General features: G+C 40.7%; 1 protein-coding gene across 5 annotated transcripts in view; it reads left to right on the top strand.

Moving 5' to 3' along the window:
- Window positions 1-20,483, top strand: part of cdkal1 (CDK5 regulatory subunit associated protein 1-like 1) — a 620,961-nt gene that overhangs the window by 301,455 nt on the left and 299,023 nt on the right. For all 5 annotated transcript variants that reach the window (XM_059653106.1, XM_048562402.2, XM_048562395.2 and 2 more), the window contains one exon: window positions 2,787-2,953. In XM_059653106.1, the coding sequence (XP_059509089.1) occupies window positions 2,787-2,953 (167 nt within the window). The remainder of the gene's footprint in view (window positions 1-2,786; window positions 2,954-20,483) is intronic.

The raw sequence follows: 20,483 nt of genomic DNA, 5'->3' as shown, positions 1-20,483 counted from the left end.
AGAACCCCCTATCTCCTGTTTTGATTTACTTTGAGGAGAAAATGCATCCAATGGACATATAATGTTGTCTGCAATGATTCAACTTGCAAAAAACAATGGAGTCAGACTCAGGAATACACAAGTGGACTATATTTCAATCAGTACTTGACAGAGCAGCAGACAAAGGGAAAGAAAAGGAATCATGAATATTGAAAGGCTTGCTGTCTCTCTCCCCTTGCTTACAGTTCAACCTCATGGAAGCCAACACCAGTATTAAAGCAAATTGAAGAAACAACCTCTCACCAAAAATTCAAGGAATCTATAAATTTCACGACCGCTGAGGATGCGAAATGTCAGTTATACAGATGTAGCCTCAGGTTCAAGTCTTGCAACTGAAGGCCTCTCTTAGAAAATGAAAATTAAAAAATTGGAAGCTGATGATCTGAAACAAAAAGGAATGGCTAGAAAAACCAGATCTGGCAGCAGCTGTGGCGAGAAAGTTAACACGATTCTTCTTCAGAACTAAAGCATGTTCTGAAGAAACATCATTGGACTTGAAACATTGGCTCTGTTCCTCTCTTAATAGTTGCTGCCAGACTTTGAGTTTTTCCAGCACTTTGAATTTATTTTGGCATCTAAGAACTTTTAAACCACATTCTTACTTTGTATTGGACACACCCATTTTAAACTTTATATGTGTGTTTTGCTGTTGTCTGATGTCATGTTTGATTATTTTTCTCAATAATAATATTTTGCTTTCTTTCACTCAAGAATACCTAGTAATTGCCTCCTTAATCATGATTAGTATTGCATTTTAATTGAGATGTGATCTAATTGCGTGCTGAAAAATAAAATATTTGTTGCAACTGACTGGGCAATTTAAGACCATAAGACCATAAGACATAGGAGTGGAAGTAAGGCCATTCGGCCCATCGGGTCCACCACGCCATTTAAGTCATGGCTGATGGGCATTTCAACTCTACTTCCCTGCACTCTCCCTGTAGCCCTTGATTCCTTGTATAAGAATTTAAGTAGAGGAGCTGATTCTTACCTGATCATAACACAAGATCCAAATCCACGGCGCCAGGTGTCTTTTTAGCTAATCAATTGAATATAAATTAAGTGCTTAAGTTCTAGTGTAGTACTGCACAGGAAATCTGACAGCAAACGTCACTGTTAAAAAGGCAGAAGTTATTTGTTTCCTGCTGACTCTAAAGTACGTGCCACTATGTTTTTGCTTAGTATTATTCTTTCTGCATCTCTATGCGAATCTTCTAGGTGTTAATTGCTGAACTTTTTACTAAGTTTTTTTGCAAGCCCCATTGCTATTTAAGTTACATGTCTTCTCCCTGTTTTATTTTTGGACTCTTGACACATCAGAATGCTTTGTCAGTGAATTAGCTCAGAAAATAGTTGAATTGAATGGTGTGGGAGAGCTATACTAACTGACAGATTGCTGAAGGATCTTGGATGACTGTGTTGCTTTTTGGTGTTCAGTTTCCTCACACTGTTGGGCTCTGCCTCTAATCATCTGCGATCATTGTTTGAACACGGATACATTGTTCTATATTGTAGAAACCGGAAAGAAGTTGAGTAAAGTCAGCGATTATTTTCAAATGCAAGGACAATATTCCCTTTAATGTGCAATTCATATTTGTTTTTTGGGGCTCCTTCCCTTTATCTGACTTTCCCAATTACAATATCCACACACAGTTATTTGTAGGAAACAAGAAGTTTTTTCTGAACACATTCTTATGATGGACAATTTCAACCCAAGTCATTTATTAGGCTGAGCGGAGAGTGGGATTGTTGTTTAATGTATGAAGATGATATCCTATTTTTCACTTTGGATAAAGACGTTTGTTAATTGTTCTGTCCTATTTAATAAATCTTCATGAATTTTTGAACACCATATTAGACTGCTAATTCGTCTGTTGATATTCTCAGAAGTTGAGGAGCTCTTGCCTGTTGATGATTTACTGCTACAGCTGTTTCCTCTTCATTTGATTTAATTTAATACCTCAGTTCAACAGGGGGCTTCCAGTCTCCACCTAGTTCACAGTAAGAATTCATTGTTGTTTTGCACAGGAGTGGAGTTTCCATAAAATTCTCTTGCTCCCCTTGCTGAACACCTAATAGTGTAAGGGTAATTTTCCATCATGATCTCCATCCAAATAAAGGTGAAAATAGTTCACTATTCAGATGGAAATATAATGATGTTTGTTAAAGAAGATATTGTTGGGTGTTTGCACCAGTTCTGGAACTAATGAATAATAATTGTAGTTGAAGCAGCATTAAAATTAGAATTTGTTGGGCAATGCTTGTCGAAAGACAACATAACAATTGACGTGTGTAAATCTAGCTATATTAATTTTAAAAACCTGACGCGAGGCCAATTTCAACAAGTGCCAATAACCAGACCTTAGTTTCCATTGCAAGATGGTGTGAGAGAAAAGATTCTTTTTAGTGTTTATTTTTGTGCGTTTTGTTGCAAGTACATTTATGTTCAGACTTTAAACTCTGTCCTTAAAAATAAATAATGTTTATATAATTTTTTTAAAAAGCCTATAAAACTGGCATTTTGAAAACTGATATAATTAATTTTTAGTCATTCCAGTGCTTTGTGTTGTTTAGAACTTAATGTATGTCATCCAGTGTACCCAGATGATAGATTTCAATAAACACTAAAATGATACACTTTAGAAGCTACATGCCAATCCAAACTAATTGCCCACATTGCTGATGAATTCGGAAAGCAAAATGTGAGAGTTTACATTTTTTCCTCTTTTTCTTTCTCCCTCAAACAGAAGGTGTCTGTGAAATATGGCTGACGAGTGAAGACACAGGGGCTTATGGAAGAGACATTGGGACAGACCTTCCAACACTGCTTTGGAAACTGATCGAAGTTATTCCTGAGGGAGCAATGCTGAGGCTTGGTATGACCAATCCTCCATATATTTTAGAACATCTGGAGGTAAGGAAAGATGTTGCTAATAGCGTCGGAACACCCTTTATCTTGCTATGCAACAAATTTAAGTCTTTGGTTTCTTCTGATGATGTAGTACACTCACCTTTGTAGAATCTGAAGTTGAAGTTGAGTGATGTAGTTTTCCCATGATGGTGAATACAGCATTAGTGCAGAATGCATCCACAAACTATAAAAAAGTGTAGCAGGCTGATAAACACATAGTCTGGAGTTGGTAGTCTAGTAAACTGAATTGTTCTAAGTTTTAATGAACAAAGTTTCTTGATTACTTCTTATAATCTTTATTACCATTGTCTCCTCCAGAAGCTGCACCCAATTCCTAGCTGAGTTTCTTTCCGATGGTCCATTCTAGTATGTCCTCTGTATAAATGAGCCATTTCAGGGTTGGCCTTTCCTGAGTTTAGTAACTAAGCCCTTTTGTTTTCATAGACTTGTCATCTTTCTTTCATGCTGCTGATGTGCAGGAAGCAGATTCTTGAACCTGTGCTAACACTCCTATTAACAGAGGCCATGAACTCTTGTTTTCAGTTTGATTAAATCGAGCCCATCCCAACAATGGTTACAACTTATATTTAAAGGAGCATTTAAGAATAAAAATGCAGCTGAATGTTTTCTGTTATTACATGTGATGTTCAGTACAGTTGTTTGTACATTTCTTTTCCACTCGTCAAAGGGAAATATGCCACCGTATTCTCTTTCAATTGCTATTGTAGGAAATGATTCATGTTTATATAACAGCTTTTGAAACAAAAAAACAGTGTGAGTTAAATCACTATACTCTTTTTTGATTCATGTTAGAAACCAGAGGAAAATAAACATAATAATCGGATTTTCATGTTGACATTTTGGAAATATCTCAAAATGCTTTTCATTTTTAAAATTATAAGATATTCCAACACGGAATTGGATCTGGCCTTTTAGGTACGTAAGTGGTTTGCTACATAAAACTGTCTCATCTAATCTCATTCCCCTCCCAATTCCCAAACCATATGTTGCACTTTTCAAAGCAACAAACTAATTTTATTTTTGAACTAATTCTTTGACTCTGTAAACAATGATTTCAGATAAATTTCTTCATATTCTATCTGTCTGCTCTTTAAGGAAATGATTTCTATAAATTTCAGCTTAATTTGATAATTGTTCAAGGGACAATGATAGAAGTACCTACGTTAGATTCTGCCATAATAGATAAAATCAGCAATGGTCCTCCTTTGAAAAAATGTGGCATTCTGTCTGAGAACTTTGTCAGTAAGTCCAGTCTTGAGTCTGTTGCTACAGCTTGCATCTCTTAAATGTCTATTTGCCAATTTACGTTGACAAAATAACATTTTCAAGATCCAATTTGAGATTCTTTACTCTGAAGTAAAATTTTTACAGTAGATGTTCTGTTTCCATCATTCTATGGAAGCTTGCTTTGTCATATTAATACATACCATTTTCTAATAAAAATGGTTACACTTAAGAGCTCAGATTTTCTGCTGGATGATTCCTTTGTGTTTTGGTTTGGTTGGATAAAACAACACAGAGTACTGAATAATATATTCTAAGAGTGGATGTGGGAACCAAAGGATTCCTTAATCAGTGGGATACCACCTGTGATTCCCACATGGAAACATTGCTTCCTTGAATTTTAAGTTAGAGGTTCAGAAATGACTGCTGCTGGCACCGTTACCGATTAATAGATTAGCCTAAATCAGATCATTAAGATGTGTTCGGAAAGTGAGTGGAGATATGAAAAAAAAAAGAAAATACAAATTTAAGCTTTATATGTGGCTCTCACAAAAGTCTAGGCATACTTATTCTGAATGTGCCACTGAAATACACTGTTCACTTGATACTTTACTACTGTCCACGCCGGATATTTCCTAAAATGCAAAGAATGATTGACACAGACGACCAAAAAAAGTTATCAGTTTACATAGCTCTACCTTCCATAAGCCATCAACTTAGTCGACTAATACTTTGTTAAAATAATTCTTCCCACCATCACTTTATCCTTCCAAAGAAACCACCATTAATACAGTGAAAATTGTAAACAATAAATGTTAGTGGGTTTTAGTCACAAATATCTGACTCTTGAAAACAGAAATTTCAAGATTTGAGTTCTACTAATACTTGGCAGGGACACCAAAACACTGCATTTTGCCTTCTTTTACTCTGGTATAAAGTTGGCACTATAGTAATAATAAAAGTGAAACAGTGATATTGATCTTAGGGCATCCCATTGTGGCTGGGTAGTGGTATTCCATCGTTGACATACAGAACAGCCCTTGCTAGAATTAATTTACAAGTTTTAGTTTGGAACTTTGCTGCTGTGCCTTTATCATGACGTATTCTTCTGGAGAAGGGTCTCAACCCGAAAAGTCAGCTTTCCTGCTCATCTGATGCTGCTTGGCCTGCTGTGTTCATTCAGCTCTGCACCTAGTTATCTCAAAATAGTTAGGTGATTGTTTTTGACTGGTGCAGATTCGTTGGACTGAAGGACCTTTATCTGTGCTGTAGACAATTTTGACTGTCATAGTGGTTGGCTGGATCTGGTTCGGTTGTCATGACTGAAGTTCTCTATCTGCCTTCAGTCTTCCTTTCTTATGCACCAACTCAAAAGGACTACTGACTTATTAACTCTTGTTGGATAACCCTGTGCATGATCAGAGACATACTGAACTCTGTTTAGCTGATGAACATCTCAAAGTCAATCTTGCCAAATTCCTGATTGTTTTCTTTGGCAGTCATGAACATCTTAGCAACATCACTTCCACTCACTCCTGATTCATTCTTTGACATCCCAATCACTCTGTTAGGTCAAAAATAAACAAAGAATGTGCATGCTGGATATCAGAAACAAATTCAGAAATTGCTGGAAAATCTCAGCAGTTCTGGTAGAAGCTGTTCTGAAGAAGGGCCAATGGACCCAAAATGTTAACTCTGCTTTTACTGCACAGAGCTGGCAGACCTGCTGAATTTCAGTGTTTTTGTAACAGTTTGTGCCTTACCAACTCCTTAGATCTTTTTTAGGAAAATGTGGCACCAATAAATTAATGCATGTATCTGTTTAAATCACTCCATAGTGATTTGATACCTTTCCAAAAGCCTCAATCAATACATCTAAGTATTCTCCAAAATCCTTTAAGAAAGAATCATATGCAACTCCTCAACTATTGTTGTTACCTAAAGCAAATTAAAGCTCAAAGTAATTATACAAAACTCGTGAGTAAACCATGCTTTAAGTTTCAATGCTAAATCATTTATACACAGCTGTACAACCTTTGAATATTTTTAAGGCAGTGTGTAAATTCTCGCCAAACAAGGAGATTAAAAGTCATCAGCAGTGGGATTAGTAGATTAGCCATGATTTCATTAAGTGGTAGACCAGGATTAAGGGGCTGAATGGCCTAATCCTGCTCCTTGTGTTAAATCCGTCATTGGTGAAAAATCAATGTTACTATTTTATCAATTTTGGTTTGGAACTGTGAACTGAGAGCTGTGAGCTAAAGATGACTACAAGACTGTGGATAATAGAATGTGTTTAAATAAAAACAGACCAAACAAGCTTTTGTTTATTTGCGAGGCCAGTCCTGAAAGTTAGTTGCAGTTTGGCTTCTGATCAAAAGTTTCATAGATGCTTCATAACTGGGGGAGGAAATTATGTTTAACCAGGTGGTAGAAGCTGTTAACAATGTCAGTTCATGGGAATTGATTCCAGCAGGTCTGGAAAATACCTAATTTTCAAGTCGATGGCAAATGTTGAGTCATGATTGGGACCTCATTGGAGGAGACAATCAGCCTATCAAGAAGGATTCAGAGTTTGAACTGGGTTTCAGACTGTGCTTTCTGTGGGGGGAAAAAAAGAGTCTGGTTGTTGTTGTTGTTGTTGTTGTTATAGTCTGATGATTTGAAAGCTCCCTGTCTAACCTCCCAAGAGCAGCTCCTGGAAGCTCAGAGTTGAAAACTATGTATTACTGCTTGTAGATGGATGAACTGTAAAAATTATTCTGATTGACATCTTAAGAATATCAACCAAGAAACCATCATCAATGCTATGAATACATATTGTGTAAACTAATTCAGTAATTAGTCAGGTTTGTTATTTTCTTTTATTTCTCCTGTTTGTTTGTCTGCCTTTTGTGTGAATGGGGCTGAAAAACCAAAATTTTAGCGTTTAAAATATAGACCAATTAGATTATTTTGTTTAATTCTTACTTTGCTAAAGTTACTATATTGCTAATAAATTGTTGAGCCTTTTGTTTAAGATACAAACTGGTGGCTAGAATTGACTATTTATATGGTCTGCGATTGGCTATTCAAAAGTCTGGTTAGGAACCATTGGGGTCAATATTCAGGATCTTTGAGGGTTTTAATTTTATTGTGTTGTGAATAGAGAGGTAAAAAAGGCTCTTTGGATCAACAGTCTGTCTCAGTGAAAACACTTGTTTGTGTGTAAAGGAGAGTAACTACACATCCCTCACACCCCGCCCCCACCACAACTGCCCCAAGAGAATCCCCCTCGTTCTCTCACACCACCCCACCATCCTCCGGATACAACGCATCATCCTCCGACACTTCTGCCATCTACAGTCTGACCCCACCACCCAAGACATTTTTCCATCCCCACCCTTGTCTGCCTTCAGGAGAGACCACTCTCTCCATGACTCCCTTGTTCGCTCCACACTCCCCTCCAACCGCACCACACCTGGTACCTTCGCCTGCAACCGCAGGCAGTGCTACACTTGCGCCCACACCACCTCCCTCACCCCCATCCCAGGCCCCAAGATGACTTTCCATATTAAGCAGATGTTCACGTGCACATCTGCCAATGTGGTATACTGCATCCACTGTACCCGGTGTGGCTACCTCTACATTGGGGAAACCAAGCGGAGGCTTGGGGACCACTTTGCAGAACACCTCCGCTCGAACACCTTCACAATAAACAACTGCACCTCCCAGTCGCGAGCAATTTTAACACTCACCCCCCTCCCATTCTTCAGATGACATGTCCATGATGCGCCTCCTGCAATGCCACAATGATGCCACCCGAAGGTTGCAGGAACAGCAACTCATATTCCGCTTGGGAACCCTGCAGCCCAATGGTATCAGTGTGGACTTCCCAAGCTTCAAAATCTCCCCTTCCCCCACTGTATCCCAAAACCAGCCCAGTTCATCCCTTCCCCCCCACTGCATCACACAACCAGCCCAGCTCGTCCCCTTCCCCGACTGCATCCCAAAACCAGCCCAGCCTGTCTCCGCCTCCCTAACCTGTTCTTCCTCTCACCCATCCCTTCCTCCCACCTCAAGCCTCACCTCCATTTCCTACCTACTAACCTCATCCCACCTCCTTGACCTGTCCATCTTCCCTGGACTGACCTATCCCCTCCCTACCTCCCCACCTATACTCTCCTCTCCACCTATCTTCTTTTCTCTCCATCTTTGGTCCGCCTCCCCCTCTCTCCCTATTTATTCCAGAACCCTCACCCCATCCCCCTCTCTGATGAAGGGTCTAGGCCCGAAACGTCAGCTTTTGTGCTCCTGAGCTGCTGCTTGGCCTGCTGTGTTCATCCAGCTTCACACTTTGTTATCTTATGTTTGTGTGTAAAAGCCTGTTTACTTGGAATAGTGATGCTCACATATTGTAAGAACAAATGTGTTTTGAAAGTTGTTATGTATCTTGTATTCCGACTGAAAGATTAAGACATAGTCAGAGAGTGAAAATGTTTTTGAAGCTCATAAAGAGGCCATTGGGCCTATTGTGTGTGTACCAGTCATCAAACATACATGTATTCTAATCCCATTTTCTAGCTCTTGGCCCATACCTTTTTACGCTATGGCATTTCAAATGTTCATTGAAATAGTTCTTAAACGTCTTCAGGCAGTGAGTTCTAGATACCTTCATGGATAAAAATTTGTCCTCAAATCCCCTCTAAACATTATTTAGCTTATAATTGTACCCTTTGTTACTGACCCCTGATTTAAGAGGAAAGGTTTCTCTCTATCTAGCCTAATCAGATTTGCCCTCAGTCTTCACTGCTCTAAGAAAAACAAGCCCAGCTCTCTGGTCTGTTTTCATACCTCAACTGCTCCAGCTCAGGCAACATCCTAGTGTATCTCTTCTGCAACCTTTCTAGTTCAGTCACATCCCTCCTATAATGTAACCAGAACTACACACAATACTCCAGCTGTGTCCTAACGAATATTGCTTATAACCTCATCATAACCGCCTTGCTCTTGAATTAAATATCTTGATAAAGGCAGATGTCCCAAATGCCTATTTATCAATTTATTGACCTCTAAGGTTTTGGTGTAGATTTGTAGGTCGGGTTGTTGGGGTTGGTTGTCCCACTGAGCTGGTTTGTTGTTCTGCAGACGTTTCGTTACCGTGCTGGGTAAAATCATTAGTACAGCCTGCAAGCATTGGTGTGTTTTCCTGCCTGGTTTTTAAACTCTGGAGTCTGTTGAGCTGGATTGCCTCACTTTCAGTTTTCCTTCATAGTGAAGTGTATATGTGGTCGAGTTCTGTGTGTTTGTTAATGCATTTCTTTATGGAGTGCCAGGCTTCTAGGAATTCCCGTGCCTGTCTCTGCTTAGCTTGTCCCAGGATGTTGGTGTTGTCCCAATGAAATTGGTGGTTCTCCTTATCCATTTGTTGACCTGTCCTGCTGCCTTTAAGAATCTTTGAACATGCACAGAGACAGATTTAACCAAGTAATTTAATTATGTTGTCCCTGTCTTAACTAAAAAAAATTGAATGCTAAAATTGTAATATTCCACCCTTCAACGTTCATTGGCTAAAATGTCAAAACTGCATTTCTTTGAAGCTTGCCCATTGTAGAGGGCAATTGGGAGTCAACCATATTGCTATGGGTCTGGAGTCACATGTAGGCCAAACCAGGTGAGGCAGTCCAAGTTCAAATGCAACAAGATCTGGACAATATCCAAGCTTGGGCTGACAAGCGGCAAGTATCATTTACACCACACAAATAGCAGGCTATGACCATCACCAATAAGAGACAATCTAACCACCACCCCTTGGCATTCAGTCATACTGCCATGACTGCATGCTTCACTATTGATATCCTGGTGGGTTAGCATTGATCAGAATCTCAACTGAACTTCCTACATAAACTCACTGGCTATAAGAGCAGGTGAGAAGTGAGGAATACTGCAGCAAGTAACTCACCTCCTGACTCTCCAAAGCCTATCTATCATCTACAAGGCAGAAATCAGGAGTGTGATGGAATAATCCCCACCTGACTGGATGAATGCAACTCCAACTAGAAGTTTGACACCGTCCAGGACAAAGCACTCCATCTGATTGGCACTGCATCCACGAGCATCCATTCCCTCTATGACCGATGCTTAGCAGCAGTGTGTACTATCTACAAGATGCACTGTCAAAATTCACCCAAGATCCTCAGGCAGCACCTTCCAAACCAGGAGGACAAGGGCATTAGATACGTCAGGACACCACCACCTGCAAGTTCCCCTCCAACCCACTCACCATCCTGATTTGGAAATATATATCATTGTTCGTTTACTGTTACTGGGTGAAAATTCTGGAATTCCCTTCCTAATGGCATTGAGGATCAGCCCAGAGTATATGGACTGCAGTCATTCAAGAAGGCAGCGCAATGCACCATCACCTTCTCAAGGGCAGCTGGAAGGAAGGCAATCAATGCTGGCCAACCAGCGATGCCCACATTGCACAAATGTATTATTAAAAAAATTGTGTTGTGCAGATCAAACAACGCAGAAGCCCTGGTGGACAGTACTGCAAGGGCACCTTTGGTTTGTAAAGCCATCAGGACAGCATTTTCCCTGTGCTGAGATTGTATTTAATGCATCAATTGTCAGGTGTTTTACTGAGGCCAGCGCCCACGCCATCATCTGGGATGCCTTGCTTCTCGGTAGTTATGTATGAACTGTATGTGATAGGAATAACATATTCCGCACCTACACTTGCCTAAAAATGAATGCATAATAAATTCAGCCAGGAAAGTTTGTGCAAAGCAGAAGGAATCAGCTGCAGTGAGTGCAGCTCAACTGAATATTAATTGATTGGAAACCCTGTTGTTTGAGTCTCCGAATTCAGATGGCTAGCTTTGACAGAATGGCTGCAGGTGATCCTGTCCTGCACTTGATGGAGTCCTGGTATTAAGAAAAAGCCAATAGCCATCTGTGCTTGACTATTTTCATCTGTAATGAAATTACGAAATCAGTTTTCCACACAAAAAGTGCATTTGTGACCCGAGATGTGCAATGGTGGGCTTTAGATCGTGCAACCTCAAAAGGTCAGCTGCTGACCTCTTGAAATGAGGATGATGCTAAAAGGCTTGCAGTTATTGTCAGATTGATAGTAATTGACATAGAATGTCCCTCTGGGCCTTGAGACAGTAACTTGTTCTTAAAGGGTACGTGTTACATAACTACTACGTGCTTCTATATGCAGCCATCGGTAACATTGTTGAGAAAATAATTTTTCAGTGATGCTCTTGATTTCATGGTCATCTCCTGCTGGCCCACCAGAAAAGGATTAGTGCCTTTTGAACTCTGTGCAATAGATGGTTGCTTCTGTTCCTGGGGCCCCTGCTGCTTCCCACTGTTAAGATCCATCTTCAATAAGTGGCCCTTATCATAGATGTCAGGCAGTAGGAAGGCAGTGTGTTGCGTCCCTTCTAACCTGCCTCTGCTGCCTTGTCAAAATCTAACCTCTTGAGCAGATGTCCAAAAGTGAGGTTGCTGAGCTGTTTTGAGAAATAATTCAGAAGACAGAGAGAGGTTGGGGGTGGGTGTGGTTTTGGAGGGAATTCCAGAGTGTGACCAAAGCATTTGGCAGCTCATCTGTCAAAAGTGCAGTGATGAAATTTGAAGAAGCTCAGGAGGCTGGAATTGGAAGCGCTCTAAGATTTTGGAATGTTAAGAGACTAGAAGAGGTTACAGATACAACAAAGGGACTAGTCTTTGAGGGAATTGAATACAACAAAGAAAGCTCTGTCAAATTGAAGAAGGACCCTGGTAGTGTCCACATTGAGGTCCTATTGAGATCACGAATGAGAAGTTAGTTATGTATTTCTCAAATTGTAATTTTATGAAATAAGCTTCCATTACAAATCACTTGGAATAAAATTCAGTTTCTTAAATTTAGAAAATATATTCTTCAATCTGCTAGCAGGGAAGAAAGCCTGCAATGAAGTTGGATAAAGTCTTGACAGTGGGTTTATTGCTAGAATATCCTTTGCAGCATTGCTTGGAGTTGCCATAGTAACACTAATTAACTTGCAGAAGAGCATTTACTTAAAAGAGATTCTATCAACATTTACAAAAGAAAGGAGAAAACTTCAGAATGTTAAAGATGAAGAAGCAATAGTGAATATAGATATGACAGTGAATCTGCGTGGAAGCCGTACGTGGATAGAAAGGAGTTAAAGACTAGAAGGCAACACAAACAATTTTGAGTGTGTAATAAAAAATATGAACTGGTGGACAAGTAGAAAGAGGAGAGATACAATTTTTCCAATTTTGACTGATATCATGAAAGATGTGTTTTGTATTATGCATTATATTTTGGAATTTGGGTTTTAAAACAGAGGCAAATGGGTGTAGGTCAGTTGTGGAAAGTTAGTTTTTTTTAAGGAAGTCAGAGAGCCATCTGAAGTAGTGACCCAAGTACATCAATTTTCAAGAAAGCATGTGCCTGCAGTCACGTGCTTGGGAGGACTCCTGTGGTGTTGATAGTTGTAAGTTTTATACTGCTGACTTTACAAAAACAACAGAATACTGTCAATTTACCTTGGAATTTAGTTCAGAAGAATCAGGAGCTCAGTTCAGAATGGCGAAGCAGCTCGGCAGATTTCTCACCAGGCAGTGACGAGTTGTCATTTAAGGAGGATTATAGCATGTTAAACACCTGATTAATGCTACAACTTGCTTCATAACGTTCACCACGTGCGAGCTGCTTCCATGTGGCTCAGCACCAAGCAGCATCTGAGGAACCAGTCACAAGAATTATAGAATCCCTACAGTGTGGAAGTAGGCCATTCAGCCTATTAAGTTCACACTTACCTTCCAAAGAGCACCCCCCCCTACGCTATTCCACTTAGCCTGCATTTCCCTGGACACAATGGGCAATTTAGCACAGGCAGTCCACCTAACCTGCACATCTTTGGACTGTGAGAGGAAACCAGAGCATCTGGAGGAAACCCACGCAGACATGGGAAGAATGTGCAAACCCAAAACTGTCAGCCGAGGATGGAATTGAACCTAGGTCCCTTTTGTGTGAGGCAGCAGTGCTCACCACTAAGCTAGCGTGCTACCCCTCATTTGTGGGCATTGGCATCCAATGCTGCCAATCCATCACCCCCATTATGTTACTTTCTGATCTACTTATAGGCATCTCAGGAAGCACAGACTTGAATTGCACAGCCCACTGGAGGCAAGGACACTTTATGCACAGCCAGGCACCCCTCGTTCATGGATTAAAGACTAAACTACATTTCTGGACTGCTTTCTTGTAGTGTTCATTCGATTAATGACTACCTGCATGTTCTCACCATCCATGTCTTGCCTTACCATGCCAATTAGCACAAACACCCAGACAACTTGCCTTGCTGCTCAGTAATTGTCAGTTAAGGAGACATTCATGTTACTGTATAGTAATGTGTTCCATCAATCCCACAGCTGTACCATGTGCCAGCAGCTTACACATCAAGCACACTCAGGCAGCAAGTGAACAGCCATGTCTCAAGGTCTCAGAGGAATAGTCTACATTGAAGTATATGATACCCATCACTTAGGTGGTCCCGATCTGGTAAGTCAAGCGTGGTCTTCTATGTCTTTCCATGACATTGGTCGTGGTCAGACATCATGTCAGAATGACTTTGATCAGGGCATCTATGCTTCTCCAATCTGGACAGTGCTTCATGGTTAATTGTGTGCCTCCCCCAGCAGCTACATGTTCAGGAAGATATACATCCAACAGTCTGGGCACTTTGCAGACCGCACTTGGAATGGACAGGGAGACCTGTGAGAAGGGTTCCGCAGAACCCATGGATGTGAGCCCCTTAAAGGGAAACAAGATAACATACATTCCCAAATACTGTACAGGACAAAGACTTGCAGAATCCTGAACCCCTGGCCATGCTAAAGCATTGGCTGTGCATCTCCCTGTCCCAACATCACTGGCCACCTCATTCACACTGTTACTTTGGGACACAGAACCCAGGGAAAGAATAACGATGATGCTTGATGAGAAGCAGTGGTGTCAGAAGAACTTAGTGCCCTGTATATCCATTCTTCATCTAGATTCACATGCTGCAGCAGCCTCTCAACATAGACATCAATCCATTGTAAATCCTGTGTGGCACTGTTGCATTCATGTGACAGAGGGAGTCAAACAAACAGATGTAGAGGCAAAAATTGAAGTCTGCACAAACATAAGAATTAATGTATAATTTTAATTCATGTATAATTTTACAAAGGTATGAACAAGGAACAAGAACAGGCGAGTTAGCCCTTTGAGCCTGCTCTACCATTCAATCAGAACGTAGCAATCTGATTTTAACCTCAATGGTACATTCCTGCACGTCCCTGAAAGTCTTTCATCCTCTTGACAATCAAGAATCTATCTCCCCACACTCTAAAAATATTTTAGGAATCTGCATCCAAGACCTTTGAGGAAAGGATTTCCAAAGAGAGACGACCCTTTGAGAGAATTTATTTTTCTTATCTCTGTCTAAAATGGGTCACCCCTTATTTTTAAACTCTCCACATGTAAGCAAAGGGCGACTGGTAATGGAATACCTGCCTCTGTGGAGTTATTTCAGCCATCATATTTATGGAGGGATGTTAATGCATTGGAAGCAGTTCAGAGAAGGTTTACTAGACTAATACCTAGAATGAGTGGATTGCTTTAAGAGGACAAGTTAGACAGGTTATAGTTCTAGATTCTCCCACAAGACCCTTTCCCCAGGTACCTAATCAAGCCCCCTCAGGATCTTATATGTTTCAATTAAGTCACCTCTGACTCCTCCAAGCTCCAGAGGATACAGGCCTAACTTGTCTAATCTTCCGTCATAATGTAATATATTCATTCCAAGTATTAGTCTCGTAAACCTTCTCTGAACTGCTTCCAACCATTAACATCTTTCCGTAAGTATGACGCATAAATAACTCCACATACATCGATATCTTATCATCCTTTATTTACATATGGAGAGTCCTTGACACTGATCCAGCTTTTTCAGAGTGAACAGGATGTTAAACGCTCCTGTTCTTATCTGTCAACAAAAGTTCCCTGACTAGACCAGATTAACAGCATTTTAAGAGAACTCCTATTCTGTGAGTTCCACTGTTTGACCTTATTACAGTCACTACATTGTCTCACCCTCTGAATCCGAGGAAAAGTATCTTTCTTTTTGTAACTCCTCCTGGTACGTTGTCGTACCTGGTCGAGTACCTCCAACTCTGCCTCTTGATACAGGCAGCATGTAACATAGTAGTTCGCATCTTGCGCCCAGGGTGTCTTAGAAGAAATTCATTCTCCTCTTCAGGTTGCAAAACAGTCGATGCATTGATATCCACCATGTCCATCTCAGATTCTCGGTATCTTCCACGCCTGACGATAAAGGAAAATCCACAGGTTCTGGAACAGCCGGAAAGAGTGTCAAAGAGCTGGGCACACTTTAGTTCCTGCACCGTTTACAAATTTGCAGCTTTCATATGGTCCACATATCCTATTCGTGTACTTATCTAAATGTCCTTTGAAGCATTGTAACTGTACCCGCATCCACCACTTACTCGAAAAGTTCATTCCGCACATGAACCACTCTCTAAACAAAATTGCCCCTCATGTCTTTTTTGCATCTTTCTCCTCTCACCTTAAAAAATGTCCCCTAGTCTAGAAATCCCCCACCCTAGGGAAAAGACACTTGCCACTGACCTTATCAACACCTCAAACCCTCCATTCCCTGCAGCATCTTGTTAAATCTTTTCTGAACACTCTCCAGCTTAATAATATCCTTCCCATAAAAGGAGACCAGAATTGGAGACAGTATTCCAGAAGAGGCCTCATCAATGACCTGTACAACTTCAATGTAATGTCCGAACTCCCATACTCAAAGGTCTAAACAATGAAGTAGTCCGTGTCAAACACCTTTTTAAACATGTTGTCTACATGTGATTCAAGCTTCAAAGACTTGTGTACCTGGATCTCTGAGTCTGTTCTACAACACTCCCCAAAGTCCTACATTTAATTGTAGAAGTCTTGCTTTTGTTTGTTTTAGTAAAATGCAATACATCACATTTATCCAAATTAAATTCCATCTGCCACTCTTCAGCCCCTTGGCCCAATTGATCAAAATCCCTTTGTAATCTTCGATAATGTTCTTCACTATCCACTTCACTGGCAATTTGATGTCATCTGCAAACTTATTATAATGCCTCTTCTATCTTCATTTGAATAGTTTATGTAAATAACAAAAATGGACCGTATACAGATCCTTGTGACTGCTGGTCACGGGCCTCAGTCAGAAAAACAACCCTCAACCTCCCTGTGTCTCCTACCGTCAAGCTAATTTTGTATCCAATTGGCAAGCTCACTCGGAATCTCTTGTGGTGTAATTTTACGAGTTAGTTTGCCATGCAGAATATTGTCAAAGGCTTTACTAAAGTCCATGTAAATAACATTTAGCACTCTGTCTTCATCAGCCTTCTTGGTTATTTATTCAATAGTCTCAATCAATTTTGAGGGCCACAATTTCCCTCGCACAAAACCAATCCCTAATCATTCCTTACTTTCCAAATGCATATAAATCCTATTTTTCAGAATCACTTGCAACAACATGCCCACCACCGAAGCCAGACTCTCAGGTCTGTAGTTCCCAGGCTTCCCCTTACATCCATTTTGAAACAAACACTCGAGTCAGAAAGTGAGAGTCATTAGAGATATACAGCACAGAAATGGACCCTTCAGTCCAATTCATCCATGCTGACCAGGTATCCTAGGTAAATCTATTTCCACTTGCCAGCATTTAGCCCGTATCCCTCAATCCTTTCTATTCATAAACCCATCCAGATGCTTTTTAAATGTTGTAGTCATACTATCCTCTACCGCTTGCTCTGGCAGCTCATTCCATATATGCACCACCCTCTTCATGATGAAGTTGGCATTTATGTCTCTTTTAAATCTTTCCCCTCTCACCTTAAACCTATGCTGTCTAGTTTTGGACTCCCCACCGCCCCAGGGAAAAGGCCTTGTCCGTTTACTCTATCGGTGCCCCTCATGATTTTATAAACTACTTTTAAGGTCACGCCTCAGCCTCTAACACTCCAGGGAAAATAGCCCCAGCCTTTCTCTATAGCTGAAACCCTCCAACCCTGGCAACGTGGCTGCACATGTTTTCCGAACTATTTCCAGTTCCACAACATCCTTTCTATAGAAGGAAGACCAGAATTGCAAGCAATACTCTAAATGTGGCTGAACCAATGTCTTGTACAATCTCAATGCCTAATACTCAATACACTGATCAATAAAGGCAAGCATTCCAATGCCTTCTTCACTATCCTATTTACTTGGGACAGCTCTCTCAAGGAACTATAAACCTGCACTTCAGGGCCTCTGTTCAGCAGGACTCCCCAGGACCTTACCAATGAGCATATAATATGTCTTTCCAAAATGCAGCACCTCACATTTATCTAAGTTAAACCCCGTTGGCCCATCTGATCAAGATCCCATTGTACTCTGAGGTAACCTTCTTCGTTGTCCACTACACCTCCAAATTTAGTGTTATCTGCAAACTTACTAACCATACCTCCAATGTTCACATCCAGATAATTTATGTGAATGACAAAAAGCAATGGACCCAGCCCTGATCTTTGTGGCATACCAGTAGTCACAGGCCTGTGATCTGAAAAGCAGTCCTCCACCACCACTCTCTTTCTTCTACTTTTGAGCAGGTTCTATGTCCAGATGGTTAGTTCTTCCTGAATTCCGTGTGATCTAACCTTGCTAACCAGTATACCACGAGGAATCTTGTTGAATGCCTTAATGACGTTCATGTAGATCACATCCACCACTCTGCACTCATCAATTCTCCTTGCTACTTCTTCAAAAAACTCATTCAAGTTAGGCATGATTTTCCACGCACAAAGCCATGTTGACTATCCCTAATCAGTCCTTGCCTTTCCAAATACAAGTAAATCCTGTCCTTCAGGATTCCCTCCAAAACTTGCCCACCACTGATTGCAAGCTCACCAGTCTATAGTTCCCTGGCTTTTCCTCACCACCTTTGTTAAGTAGTAGCACGACTTTAGCCAACCTGTAATATTGTGGCACTTCACCTGTGGCTATCAATGACACAAAAATGTCAGCAAGGGATCCAGCAATCTCTTCCCTCAGTTCCCACAGAGTTTTGGGATACACCTGATGAGGTCCAGGGAATTTATCCACCTTTATGTGTTTTAAGTCATTTGGCACCTCCTCCTTTGGAGTATGGACATTTTTAAAGATGTTGCTATTTATTTCCCCAGATTTTCTAACTTGCATGTCCTCTACACAGTAAACACTGCAATATACTCATTTTGTATCTCCTCCATTTCCTGTGGTTCCACATGTACGTGTCCTTGCTGATCTTTAAGGGACTCTATTCTCTCTTTAGTTACCCTTTTGTGCTGATGTATTTGTAGAATCCCTTTAGATCCTCCTTAACTCCATTTGCCAAAGCTATTTCATGTCCCCTTTTTGCCCTCCAGATTTCATGGTTAGCACTGATGCCTCACAGCACCAGGGACCCAGGTTCAGTTCCACCCTCGGCCGTCTGTCTGTGTAGAATTTGCACATTCTCCCTGTCTCTGTATGGGTTTCCTCTGGATATGCTGGTTTCCTCCCACAGTCTAAAAAGATGTGCAGGTCAGGCCGATTGCCAAGATAAATTGCCCAAAGTGTCTCGGGTGGGAAACGTGAAGTTAGAGTGGGTCCAGGTGGGATGTTCTTTGGAGGATTGGTGTGGACTTGATGGGCCGAATGGCCTGGTTACACATTGTTAGGGATTCTCTGAATCTGTAGAAGTATACTCCTACTGCATTTATGCTCTTCTGTGTGTTCACTTGATCCATGCTGTCTATGTCTGACATATGTTACCTTCTTTTTCTTGACCAAAACCTCAATTTCTCTAGTCGTCTAACATTCCCTACACCTACCAGCCTGGCCCTTCATCCTAACAAGAACATACTGTCTCTGGACTCTCATTATTTCAGTTTTGAATGCTTCCCATTTTCCAGCCATCCCTCAACCTGCAAACATCCACATCCAGTCAACTTTTGAAAGTTCTTGTCTGCTACCATCGAAATTGGCCTTCCTCCAGTTTAGAACTTTAATGGTTAGATCTAGTCTATCCTTTTCCATCACCATTTTAAAATTAATAGAATTATGGTCACTGGCCCCACTGACACCTCAGTCACCTGCTGAACTTTATTTCCCAAGAGCAGGTCAAGTTTTGCACCTTTTCAAATAGGTACATCTACATACTGAATCAGAAAATTTTCTTGTGCACACTTAACGAGTTCCTCTCCATCTAAGCCCTTAACACTGTGGCAGTCCCAATCTATGTTTGGAAAATTAAAATCCCCTACCATAACTACACTCTCAATCTTACACTTAACCGAGACCTCCTTACAAATTTGTTGCTCAATTCCCCACTGACTACTGGGGTGTCCATAGTACAATCTCAATAAAGTAATCATCCCTTTCCTATTTCTCAATTCCACCCAAATAACTTCGTTGTACGTATTCTCAGGAATATCCCCCCTAAGTACAGCAGTAATGTTACCCTAATCAATCACGCCACTCCCCTTCTTTCCTTCCTATATTACCTATAATCCGGAACATTAAGCTGCCAGTCCTGTCCATTCCTAAGCCACGTCTCTAATTGCTGTGGTATCCTAGTCTCATGTTCCCAACCATGCCCTATGTTCACATTCACACCTCACCCATACTTATAGATGATACATTTCTGATTACACATGTTTCTGCAAAGGGCCCCAAGATTTCCTCCTTAGCTTATCACATAATCCTGGGATACATTCTATCAGGTCCTGGAGATTTATCTGCCTTTATATTTTCTACATCGTTTCCTCTTCTGTAATGTGAACTGAATTCAAAACATCAGTGTTTATTTCCCTGAGTTCTCTGGTCTCCATTTCTTCACAGTAAAAGCTGATACGAAATATTCATTTAGTATCTCTTCCATCTCCTGAGGTTCAATGCATAGCTCCGGATCTTTGACCTTTATGAGGCTCTACTGTCTTTCTAGTTGCTGTCTTGACCTTAATATACTTGTAGAATCTCTTTGGATTATTCTTAACCTTATTTGCCAAAGCTGTCTCATATCCTCACTTTTCCTTCCTGATCTCTATCTTGAGAATGCTCTTGTACTCGTTATACTGTTCAAGAGATTCATTTGAACCCAGTTGTTTATAAGTAATGTATGATCCTTTTTTATTCTTCACTAGAACCTCAATATCTTTATCATCC

This window comes from Stegostoma tigrinum, chromosome 2, assembly GCF_030684315.1.
Source record: "Stegostoma tigrinum isolate sSteTig4 chromosome 2, sSteTig4.hap1, whole genome shotgun sequence".
In the NCBI taxonomy this organism is placed as follows: domain Eukaryota; kingdom Metazoa; phylum Chordata; class Chondrichthyes; order Orectolobiformes; family Stegostomatidae; genus Stegostoma; species Stegostoma tigrinum.
Note: the sequence above shows the minus strand (reverse complement) of the source record. Positions and strands in the feature narration are given on the sequence as shown.